Source organism: Nansenia antarctica (assembly GCF_963989245.1).
Source record: "Nansenia antarctica genome assembly, chromosome: 6".
NCBI lineage: Eukaryota > Metazoa > Chordata > Actinopteri > Argentiniformes > Microstomatidae > Nansenia > Nansenia antarctica.
In genome coordinates this window covers 43,776,362-43,789,250 of record NC_137676.1, presented here as the reverse complement: position 1 = coordinate 43,789,250, position 12,889 = coordinate 43,776,362, and the positions used below count along the sequence as shown (strand labels likewise).

Sequence of the window (12,889 nt, the reverse complement as noted above, 5' to 3'; positions counted from 1 at the left end):
GGACTAGATTTATTTGTAGCATTGCAGATGTGCATTGAGGGTAACAAAATTATTACTGTTAGCTCTGCTAGCTCTCCTACTGTGCTCCGAGCACCTACTGTACAGAGTACCACTCCACATACCGAACCAGAGGTTCTAGTACAGGAGTTAGGGTGTGCAAAAGGTTTTATGCACAAAATACAGGTTAAACCAGATGCTGTGCCAGTACAGCAGAAACTGAGGAGGCTTCCGTTCTCAGTGAGGCAGGCTGTGACCGATGAGCTCGCAGATCTACAGGAAAAAGGCGTTATAGAACGTATAGACGCATCTCCATGGGTTTCCCCTATAGTTGTGACCCAGAGAAAGGGGGGAGGAAAGCCTCGCCTGTGTGTTGACCTCAGAGAACCTAATAAGGCAATCATCAGTGACTGTCATCCCTTACCGCACATGGATGAACTGTTCGCTGAGCTCCGTGGAGCCACAGTCTTTTCTACTATAGACTTAGCCTCTGCTTATCACCAGTTGCCATTGCATCCAGATAGCCGTGATTTAACTGCGTTTATCACGCATGAGGGTCTCTTTCGTTTCTGCCGAGTGCCATTTGGCCTCGTTTCTGCTCCTTCAGCTTTTCAGAAAATGATGTCGACTGTACTGACAGGCCTGCCAGGCGTACAGGCCTACCTGGATGATGTGATTTGCTACGGCATCACACAGCAGGATCACGATGTCAGCCTACGGAGAGTGCTACATGCTCCAAATGAAGTGGGACTTAAACTGAACATGCACAAGTGTAAGTTCAACCAGAAAGCTCTGCGCTTCCTGGGCCACACTGTGTCCAAAGATGGTCTTCATCCTGACCAAGACGGGGTCAGTGCTGTGGCGAACGCGCCTGCCCCGCACGACACATCCTCCCTGCGGTCCTTCCTAGGACTTGCATCGTGGTATAGTAAATTCATACCTGACTTCTCTACTGTGGTGGAGCCGCTACGTGCTACACTCAGGGAATCTACTGACACTAAGTTTGAATGGACAGCGGATGCAGAGTCCAGTTTTACTGAGGTTAAGAGACTGATTACTGAGAGTCCTACCTTAGCATTATATGATCCTGAGTTACCTACTTATGTCACTACCGATGCTTCTAACTATGGATTGGGGGCTGTAATGAGCCAGATTCACCCAGACAATACAGAGAGAACCATAGCTTTTGCGTCCAGGACACTTTCTCCTGCAGAGAGAAAGTACTCTACCGTCGAGCGTGAGGCGCTGGCATGCGTTTGGGCGGTGGAAAGGTGGAGAACCTACCTGTAGGGACATCGTTTTGTCCTACGCACAGACCACCAAGCGTTGACAACCCTACTCACTTCCAGGGGTACGGGTCGCGCAGGTCTGAGAATAGCGAGATGGTCTGCACGTCTACTATGCTTTACTTATGATGTCACTTACCATCCAGGGAAACGTAATGTGACTGCTGACTGCTTGTCCAGACTCCCTCTGCCTTCGACAGGAGAGGTGGAGGAGGAGCCAGACATGGTGGCTACTGTGTTCACAGGTTCCTCACATGCCATATCTGTGACCGAGTTCACTGCTGCCTGTGAGGCCTGTCCTGAACTGACTCAACTGAGACAGCAGATACAGAAAGGTTGGCCAAAATGCAGTAAGAATGTGACAAAGGAACTTGCTCCATATTTTAGAGTGAGAGATGAACTGGCTGTGGATGAACTACTTGTCATGAGAGGCCCCGACCGTGTGGTGGTTCCTACTACACTACGGTCTAAAGTTGTAAATTTAGCTCATGAAGCGCATCAGGGAATAGTGCGTACTAAACAGAGACTACGAGAGCTATATTGGTGGCCGCAAATGGACAGATGTGTCCAGACATTAGTAGGCTCATGTGTACCCTGTCAATACAATGACAAAACAGCCAAAACTGCGCCTGCACCACTTACCCCAGTGGAACTGCCAGGTGGACCATGGGAGAAGGTGGCCATTGACATTGTTGGTCCCTTTGACTGTGCGACATGGGACTGCCGTTATGCTATTACACTCACAGACTATTACAGTAAGTGGCCAGAGGTGGCGTTTGTCTCTACTGTAACTACAGAGGCGGTTATTAGCTTCTTGACTACAGTGTTTAGTCGTGAAGGTAACCCTTCCTTCCTGGTCTCTGACAACGGATGTCAGTTTACTTCACATGCTTTTGCAAGCTTTCTGGGAGAGAGAGAGAGATAAAGCACCTGCGTTCCAGTGTTTATTATCCAAGAGCCAACAGGGCTATTGAGAGATTTAATCGAGTTCTCAAAGAGTGTATTCAGACGGCTGAGAGAATGCACAAGCCATGGAAACATGCAGTAACAGAGTTCTTACTGAACTATCGCGCTACGCCGCATGCTACTACAGGAGCTACTCCCTTTGAGTTGCTGAGGAACAGAAAGATGCGTACAAAACTAAATGTCCTCCCTGTCTCACAACAAATTAAGTCACATGAGAAAGTGCAGGAGACAGTGAGACGCAAGCAACAGGAGAGTAAGGAGTATACAGACAGAATGAGGGGAGCGAAAGTGCCCATGTTCCAAGTGAATGACACCGTACGTGTCCGCAGACCGGAGCATGTAAAAAAGGGATCATCAAGATTCACAGAACCGCTGACAGTAGTTAGTAAAGCAGGACAGAATACATACCTGCTCAGTGATGGTCGAAAATGGAATGCATCCAAGCTTACACGCTTCCCCAAGGATGCTCTGTCTGGCACCAGTGGTGAAAAGGAGATTGAGCTAGAGGAGTTCATGGTGCCCGAGACAGAGAATGTGTTTAATGAACCAGGTCCAAGAAGGAACCTTAGAGTCAGAAACCCACCTAGGTGGCTGGTAGACTTTGTGCCGTAGAGAACGTACAAAAAGGGTAGGATAGAACACGGTTCTAACTTAGTACAAAAAGGTCCTACAATGCAATGACAAAAGTGAATGTTCATTTCATGTTTCACTGTCATAAACTGTTTATTGTTGTTATTCATTCTGCTGATTCATTCATTTTCATTTCCTTAGTTTTCATTTTATTTCAATTGTACTGACACCAGTCTACAGAATATTGCATTCTTTGAGTACTGTAATTCCTTTAAGAAAGGGGGAAATGTTGTGTCCTGTTTATACCGCCAGTGGGCGCTAGTATGCAAGTGATGTATGCAGTTACGGAAGTGATGTATGCACTTCCGGATGTTAAGAGAAGGAGTTGAATAAAGTGCGAAGTGAAGAGCAGCACCGTGTCTCCCGGTCTCATTCTTTTACTAACTACTTCTTACTACAGAATACCACATATTGTCATAACTTTGTCGCTATCCCATAAACGGGCATGGAAGCCCCACTACTTTGACTGTTCTTCTCTCATCAGCAGACAGTCTTTTAGACTAGTGCTTGAAATGAGGAGTCAAGCTATGTGTGCACACACTTAACAAAAATATAAACGCAACACTTTTGCTCCCATTTTTCACGACTTTCAAGACCGAAGACTTTTATACTTTTATGTACACAAAGACCTATTTCTCTCAAATTGTGTTCACAAAAAAAAAAGGCCACTCTAAAATGTGCAGTTTGATCACACAGCTCAATGTCCCAGTTTTGAGGGAGCATGCAATTGCACGTTGTCGTATTCCCTTCTCCATGTTACAGGGGTATAACCTTTTACGGGCTCGTCACCCGTGGCGTGAATAGTTATCCATTTGCTGCAGGCTCTCCATCGGCCAATATGGATGTCCCGCGGATCTTTTACAAGACAGTCTTTGTAAATGTTTTCTGTGAGTCGTGGAATTTACATCTTCCAAGCATAGGTGAAGATTCGCTTAACGTGAACTGTCTCGCCTGCTTTTAACCTGCATCAATCGACTTCAATCACTCATGCACGCACGTGACCGTCGCACTTTCTCGAGGCAGGTGGTCGTGAAAGACGGACGCACGGACGGCGGGAGAAGTTATGCAGACAGCGGAACGGGGAACTTCAATTTCTATTCTTGCACAAAATTGAATAAATTCAAGCACTTTTAATGACCCATGTCTATTTCCCCAAAGTGTAATCCCACTATGGTAATACTTGTGGATACAAATTATTTGTATAGTATAGTATACTGGATAGTGTACATAGCCTTTATTTATGTAAACCAGCTCTTTTTCCCTTCTTGTTTTTAGTATTTTTTTTCCTAGCACCAGGGGAGCCCCCCCTCCCAAATTTCGTTGTATGGTACCTGTACTATATCAATGACAATAAAGACCATTCATTCATTCATACTTTAACAGACCAGAATTCACTGAATAAAGGAAAAACAAACTGAAATGCAGCTGCCAATGTAGGACATGATATCAGTATTTCTATAGGACAGCTTGTGGTGTCTGTGGAGGGCATGGGTTCACTATATCTATCCATGTATGTATTAGCTATAACTATAACTAAGGATCTATCTACAGACATATTTAATACAAACCTTTTCCAGTCTAGGACTATAAATAACATCCCTACTAATGCAAACACATAGCATTTAAGGCAACTGTTACATAACAACTGTACTGTATTGCATTTTTCCATACTGTATACACAATTCCTTCCTGTTACGAGGTTACATTGGTGGCAGTCTGTCCTAATTCAACAACACTACAATTAAAGCTAAATTAAATGCCACAAAGCTTTACAAATGAACACAAAGCAAAAATGCTCACATGAGACACGGTGGAACGTTGTAGGAGTGTAACTGAGGACATGTTATTTTTTTGCTATAACAAAAATATCCCTTATTCTTTTCTTTTATCTATCAGACCTGTCAATTGACAATGTCAAGCAAAAATCCAAAACTGTACATACAATTCAGTGGCAAATTTGTGGAGGACAGAACACAGAAAAAGTCTTAGCTGTTGCTAAAATATCATAATGGTAAGCCAAATTCCTCACAGATAAGAGTCCATAGCCTTGTAACAGTTAACTTGCAATCATCATTTTCATCATATACTATATGGCACAACTTGACTAGAAGCGTACAAGAAGGACCTGTTTTGCATATACAGATGCATTTGTGTAGCGTCACATAACAAACAAAAGTAAATAGCTATATAACCTAAACATGATGAGCCATCGCTTTCCTTGTTCATTGGGGTTACCAAGAAAAATACAGTAGTTCATTGCCATAAATGTGTGCCTTCGTCATGTATGTGAGACAAGAGTGACATTGCATCACAACTAACACAAGGCGACCTACGACAAAGCTACGTTCACAACAAATGTATTCTTCCACTGAACGCAACCTGCAATCTATGACATCTTTGAAATCATTCCAACTGAAGATAACAAAACTACTGTGAGCTACGACACCATAAAAAAAAACGTTTTCCTGGAGTGTAACAGGAGGGTATTGTACATAGATGAGCTGACGTACCAATACTGAGAGAAATAACAGACACTTAAGTCATCCATATGGCTCTGACAAAATACTTGAATATACTGTTTGTGTTTTCCTGTAGCTATAGAATATTATTTGGTTAGGTAAAACCTCCTTCCGATGGACACATTTCAAGTTCAGTGCATTTCAGTCCAAAATGTAGATAATATAGTGGCATGGTTATAGTATACAACATCAACCCCTACCCATAACCTTCAGTTAGGCCACTTGTTATTGTAAATAGTCTCTTACCAAACAAGGGGTTATCTTGACTGGGAAAAACAACACCAACAGAAAACGGATGCCCTGCTCTACTCTCCGGCTATGAACCTTATGCCAAACAAGACAACATTGTAAAAAGGAGTATTATTGCACACCACAGAGATTGAAATAAATTACTTTCCAATTAGATTTTTTCCCTTTCCCCCCTCCCTCTCAATGTACCCATCATTTCATTGGCTAATACATTCGTTGAGAGACAGCCTCTCTTGGAGGACCTGTGGAGACAGGTATAGGTGGGTGAGGTACTCCACACCAGGGCCAGTGTCACCAATGTCTGCAGTGTCACCAGACTAGTAGACACCAGTGTCACCAACGTCTGCAGTGTCACTAGACCAGTAGACACCGGTGTCACCAGACCAGTAGACACTAGTGTCACCAGACCAGTAGACACTAGTGTCACCAGACCAGTAGACACCAGTGTCACCAGATCAGTAGACACCAGTGTCACCAGACCAGTAGACACTAGTGTCACCAGACCAGTAGACACTAGTGTCACCAGACCAGTAGACACTAGTGTCACCAGACCAGTAGACACCAGTGTCACCAGACCAGTAGACACTAGTGTCACCAGACCAGTAGACACCAGTGTCACCAGACCAGTAGACACCAGTGTCACCAGACCAGTAGACACTAGTGTCACCAGACCAGTAGACACTAGTGTCACCAGACCAGTAGACACTAGTGTCACCAGACCAGTAGACACTAGTGTACCAGACCAGTAGACACTAGTGTCACCAGACCAGTAGACACTAGTGTCACCAGACCAGTAGACACCGGTGTCACCAGACCAGTAGACACCAGTGTCACCAGACCAGTAGACACCAGTGTCACCAGACCAGTAGACACCAGTGTCACCAGACCAGTAGACACTAGTGTCACCAGACCAGTAGACACTAGTGTCACCAGACCAGTAGACACTAGTGTCACCAGAGGTCTTTGCCAGACTGGGGGGCAGGCCGCAGGTTCTGAGGTTTGATTTTGAAGACGAAGATGTGCAGGTGAGATGCGATCTGGTTGCAGACACTGATGCAGTAGCGCACCAGGTCCAAGATGGACAGGATCTGGAAAAACACGAGCAAGAGAGAGGAATGGAAATCAATGCTCATGTAACCAATACAGTTTTTCCATACTGTACATGACTTAACGAGGCTAAGTACTTGAACATGGAGGAATCTAATAGACTTACTAGTGCCACCCAGAGAACCAAGTACTCATCTATAAAGCTGTTGAAATACTGGTCCAAGAAGAGCAACCCTGGCCCCAGGAAAGCCAAGTCATAGAGATACATCTCACTTTTTGTCATATGAGCCACCTGTATAAAAGAAAAGGAAAAAGAGATGAGGCAAAATTGGGTTAAAATTAGGGCTGTCATCGATTAAAATAATTTAACTAATTAATCGCACAATTTGCTGTGTTTAATCGCTTTTTTTGCAAAGATTATTGTTTTGTTAAACATGTGTCAGTTATAGTGTATTATAGATGACAGATGTCAGCTTTCAGTGTTATGTACATTTTATGTATTTTATAATTTCAGTAATATTTCCTGACCACTAGCTTGTTGGTGATCTTGGCAGACACAAATCCAAAGGCCAGGATGTAGAGACATGGGTGTCGCTCAAACAGCTGCACTGAAGATTTCTTGTAGATCATAACAGCCAGAGTTATCACAGTTCCTATGTGGAAGAATGGTGATAGGACACTCGTTCCCTGAGGAAACGGACAAGACATGGATGCTACATTAATATATTTAATTCAGTCATCATTTCATTCATTCATTGGTCTTATTGCTGATTATGTTCCTAAAAATGTAAACGGTCAACAGAGGGGTTAAGTTCTGCATTTAAGTAAAAGGCTTGGTTGGACTCAATGGAAAATCTATTGCAACTGGCAATATCTTATTGAAGTCTAGACAAGTTGTTTGAAAATCAATGTCTATCTTACCAAAAATGCAGTGCAATAAACAAACAAACATTGACCTTTCCCTTATACACCAGGAATTATACATTATATACTGTCATTATGCTTTAGGAGTAATATGAACAGGTCGAGAAACTCGAATTGTGCAAATAGTTCAAAGAAAACAAGAAGACTCTGCTCACTGTCAGATACTCAAGAAATGCTCTTTCAATAGATAGGCTATGACCCCAATTGGGTCCTCATAACGACCACCTACCGCTATGGTGGATCCATTTTTGCCCACGCCTCCTGTGAATATGACACGGAAGTAGTTTGTGCAGGAGAAGATGGCTCCTGCTACCGTGAGGATGGCTGGAACAATCTTAATCTGGATGTTCACCACAGGAAGCTGTGGGGTAAAACCCGGCGTGAGAGCATGGTCCTCCGCTCACAATCATCAAGGATATTAGTCAACACTTCACCTGACATGCCTAAAGCCTTGCATTGCATTCAAGCTAGGAAAGTCTCAGAATTCTTGAGGCTACAGTAAATAAATGTTTGTATTATAACAGGATTTAAGAGGGGTTCACTACTAACAAAAAGATCAGCAACGTATCTAAGTATCTAGCATGTGTGCAATTTATTTCAAGCAGTATGAACAGGCAATATTTAGTGAATCAAATGCATTAAAAGGATTACCAAGAACTGCCAAAAAGCTGATCCTCCAATGGCAGCCAGCAAATACATGATTATAATGAAGATTTGCACTTCAGTCACATCAATGCTGAATGGGCAAGAGAAAGCAGAAGAATCATGAGCAACAAGTAGAGGGTCAGTGATTCATAAGCAACAATTAGAGGGTCAGTGATTCACAGCACTCGTAAATACAAGACCATGCACACAGCACCCCCTAGCAAGTCCTGCACAAACTGCACCCATTACTCATAGTTGATGTGGGGGAGATCTGAAGCACATTTCCCTCTGGAAGTTTAGCAGAAGCTGGCTGGATAGGGTTGCTATGTTTTCTGGCTAACAATCCATTTAGCTCTAAAAACTCTCTTAGGGGTTTACATAGTATTGTTGTTATGGGAATTCTTCTAAATGTAAATGTATCAAGTGCATGACAGACCCATCAGTCAAAAACATAATTAGAAAAGGTATTTTAATTTTAAGGTAGAAATAATTATTGTCATACAGCATGTTAATATTATACACATATTACAGGTGGTGGGCTTAATTGTTTTGTTCACGTTCACGCATTTGTAGCCAAATCCAAATCAGTGATCAACAGAGATCAATGTAATCTGGAAAGGCTCATCTCCAATTTAATTCAGCCATCCTTATCAAATACTATTCCACATCTGTGTCAGAATGCATGAAACATGAAAATGCCAACAGCTTCTCCTTTTGGGCAGTCTGTGCAGGAAATGGGCCCAGATTGGCTAAAGGCACACACTGGTTAGCTTTTATGTGGAGTCACGGACTATGCTTCGTTTTACCGTCAGGTTCCAGAACCCAGGGCCAAAAGTTGCTGTGCACGTCTGTAACAGTGCTAGAGAGATCAGTAACTCTGTGACATCAAATCTGCCAGTCAGAGAAGAGACAAGATAGCTCGGTGAAGGGTCTAGATAGATCTGAAACTTACTGACATTGAACCTCTCAGCGGGCAAAGGAAAAATCATAAAAGAGAAAACTGATCCCAATTCTATCTGATAAAGAAAGAATGATAAGGAAAGAACAGGACTCTTCTGGTTTTAGCACACTCAATGTTGTAAATAATGACTTCTTATCAGTGCAGTCACATAGATTCACTAGATTACTCATTCACCTCATTCACAGGACTTTCTCATTCACCTTATTTGTTATTGACATAGTTAAATGGAAATCCCAGACTGTGTCCCCCCCCACTCACATGCCAAAGCGTAGGGTGCCCGATACGTAGGTCTGCCAGTGGGCACAGTAGAACATGAACATGCCCGCAAAGCAGCAGAAGAACATCCAGTCGGGGTTAGTGCCAAGCTGGACAGCGATACAGGTGCCCAGGACCACAAACACTGAGGGAGAGAGGAAGAGAGTGAGGAGAGAGAGAGAGAGAGAGAAAGAGTCAAAGAGGCAAATACACCTACCCCTTCCCCACCACTCTGCTCAGCACCATTTCCTCAAGCAAATTGGGGCCCTGTGTCTGTGATATGTCTGTATTTGAATGTGGTGTGTCTATGCCATTGAGTGTGCTTTTGGTAGTTGAGTGTATTGTGTATGTTTGTAAATGCAAACGTATAGGCCTACTCTCGCACCTGTTGAAAGGGAGTCACAGCCATGGTCAAAGAGCTCTCCCAGTGGAGTGCTGCTATTGGTGCGCCTTGCTTGCTTCCCATCGATGGCATCCAGGGATTGGTAGATGAAGAGGCCCACTGCACATGACAGGTATGCCCACAGAGGTGCCTGACAAGAACATTTACAAATATGTGACATACTAACATCCACATGATGCTGCTGCTGTTTTAACATCCAACAAAACGTCCAATGTAACAGCAGCGCTCCTAGTATTTGAGCAAAGGTGACATGATGTCATATCCACAACATCAAACAGATCAATCAAAACTCATTCATCAAATGGGTTGCAACTAAAATATGCACAGGTCAGTTTGTGTCTTAGATTATCCCTATAGGCTACTTAAAGTAAAAAGAAATAGCGCACACATGCTTTACCTCTGCAAAAAAATTATGCTGACATTTTAAGTCTTGATTAAAGATCTCAATTTCTTTTTGAAATGTTGAGATAAAGGGTAGGCCTATGTACTGGAGCTTTTATTTTAATTTTAATTTTTTACTATAAATCGATCTATGGAGTTTGTATTACGGTACTTGCACCACAAACAGAGACAGCATGGTGGTAAATGTATTTTGTTTAGACCTATTTAGTAAGCTCCCTCCCATTTGTATTACCACACAGTATTAACAAAGCAACCTAGGTTGTTAAGATAAAAAAATAAATACCTTGAGTGGTCTTATTTCAGGCTAACTCATTACCAACATGTGTCATATGCAGCTATGACTCCACCACTTTAAATGAAAACAGCCCTGAAACAATCAGTAATGACTTTGATTGCCCCACTTTGAGTCTTATTCATGTTCTATTTCTGATAGGTGGGTCTCCTGCAAAAATTATATTTGACAGTTGGCACTTTTTAAACTACGGTAATTAAGGACTATGAAGACTTTATAGGACTATGAACACATTTGACGTTGTAGCTTATAACCTTAAGTGATCCCATGACTTAAAATTAGAATTAGGAAGAATATGAATTTTGCCCTGGAGTAAGGTGATGGAAAGGAAAGGCAAATGTAGAGGAGAACGTTTAGAGTGGAACGTAGTATACAGTATCTACGTGTGTGATTGTACGAGTGTGAGTGAGTGGGTGTATGAAGTATTTGCAGTAAGTATGGGTGGATAATGTGGGGGAACTGGGGTGCATAAACAAAGAAGAAAATTATAAAAGCAAAATACATATATAAATATATGTACAAATAAAGTTAAAACATTGTGTGTACAATAATTAGTGATTGTAGGTACAGCAGTATAATCACTGCAATGTTTTAGCATCAACAGACATCAATAGACAAAATCTATTTCCCTGTTGCTCTTTATGCAGCAATATTCCTATAGTAGGTTCCCTGGGGAACAGTGGAATTTAGAACTGAACATAAAGTTGGATAAACCATAAACTCAGCCAACATGTGTTCGGACAGTCCTTTGGGTCAGAACAGGCAGCTATGGGAACTTTGAAAGTGCTCACCTTTGCTTGGATATGAAATCAAACAGATGTATATCAATCTGGCTTGTTAGTTCACTGAAAGGAACATGAGCAGAAGTACCCTGTAATAGATAATCGACTCGCTCCTTGTACTAACTGGCCAGTTGCCTAGGCCTGTATTTGAGGAATCTCAAAAGATTGGTCCCACTCCCATGTTAAACAAGGGGATCTTGGGATCAAACCTAATACAACACAATCTTTGTGGTCAAATCAAAGTAATGTGCCTAATGTTTAGACATGCTTAGCCTCTCTAACTGTAAGTCACTTTGGATAAAAAGCGTCTGCTAAATAATAAAAATATAAATGTAAACAGCCCAACATCATCAAACATCAGCCTAAATTGAATCGAGACAGGGCCTAGAGGGAGAAGGAGTGGGGTTGTTTACGGGGTCTGAAAGGGTTAAAGGAGGCCCTTTCTGTAATCTGAGATGAAGGGCACCTGTCCCCAAAAGCCCTGTAAGGCATCTGTAAGGCATCCCCCATGCATCAAAACAACCATGGGGCTTTCTGTAAGCCTGGTCCGAGTGACCCAGGGACAACCTAAAATGTTCTTAATATCTTTTCATTCAATAAGTAATTTTTCAAGATTATGATGCACACTCAAAGATCATGATGCACACAAATTCTGTTCTGTTTATGTAGCCCTAAATGATGATGTCATGTAGGCTATCCATGGGCCTAAATGTTGCCTAGTTTCTCTTTGGTTCACTCAGACAAATCATTCATGAATCCATGACTGCTGATCATCTACAACTTGATATGTGAATATTTACCATTCATTCAATAATTACAACAAGGTGCCAAAGCCAGCAACGCTTATATTTGACCTCCACATGCCAGAGGGTCATAGATCATAGAGTGCATAGAGACGAATACATCCTCCACTGTGAAATCAAGCCATATGTGTGACATAAAACATTGTGAGAAAAGTCACCGTACACGTTAAATGGTGCTGCCTATGATCATCAGAGCACTTTAAAATAAACTGGCTTAAACCTACCTTGCAGGCCAACGCAACCTAATTGACCAAACAATGTTTTTACCTACCTGCTCAGTGGCAGTGGGGCAGTAGTACACCAGCACCAGGGTGGTGAATATGTTGGTGGCCAGGCCCACTATGGTGATGAGGTTGGGGGCGATCCAGGTGGGCACACGCGCCACAAGCCATTCCCAGTAGTGCTGCATGAAGGGCTCCAATAGGGAGCGCCCAGCACTGCTGTATCTGTGCTCCTCCAACCTCTTCAGCTGGTGACGTGACAGCGGCGGGGCTGGTAGCTGGATCAGCTTACTCAGCACACAGGATCCTCCTCCACCACCACAGACAGTGGGTCCCAGTGGGGTAGTTGGTTTGCAGGAAGGGTCCATGCCTGGGTCCTGAGGGAGCCATGTCGTTGTTGCCCCTGAAGCTGCCTTTGCCCCCTTGGTCCGTGGAGCTCTCTGACCAGCGCTACTACTCATGGGGGAAGCGGAAACCTCACTTCACGTGGCGCCCGCTCTGCCGGCG

General features: G+C 43.0%; 1 protein-coding gene across 1 annotated transcript; it reads right to left on the bottom strand.

Moving 5' to 3' along the window:
- Positions 1-6,597: 6,597 nt before the first annotated feature.
- Positions 6,598-12,889, bottom strand: LOC308159403 (choline/ethanolaminephosphotransferase 1-like; the record flags this gene model as incomplete). Its single annotated transcript, XM_080533184.1, has 8 exons — positions 12,433-12,889; positions 9,865-10,012; positions 9,483-9,624; positions 8,270-8,354; positions 7,848-7,979; positions 7,223-7,381; positions 6,861-6,986; positions 6,598-6,735 (listed from the first exon to the last, which is right to left on the bottom strand). Exons 1-8 carry the CDS (start codon positions 12,841-12,843, stop codon positions 6,598-6,600), a joined length of 1,341 nt encoding a protein of 446 aa, XP_080389310.1. The 5' UTR covers positions 12,844-12,889.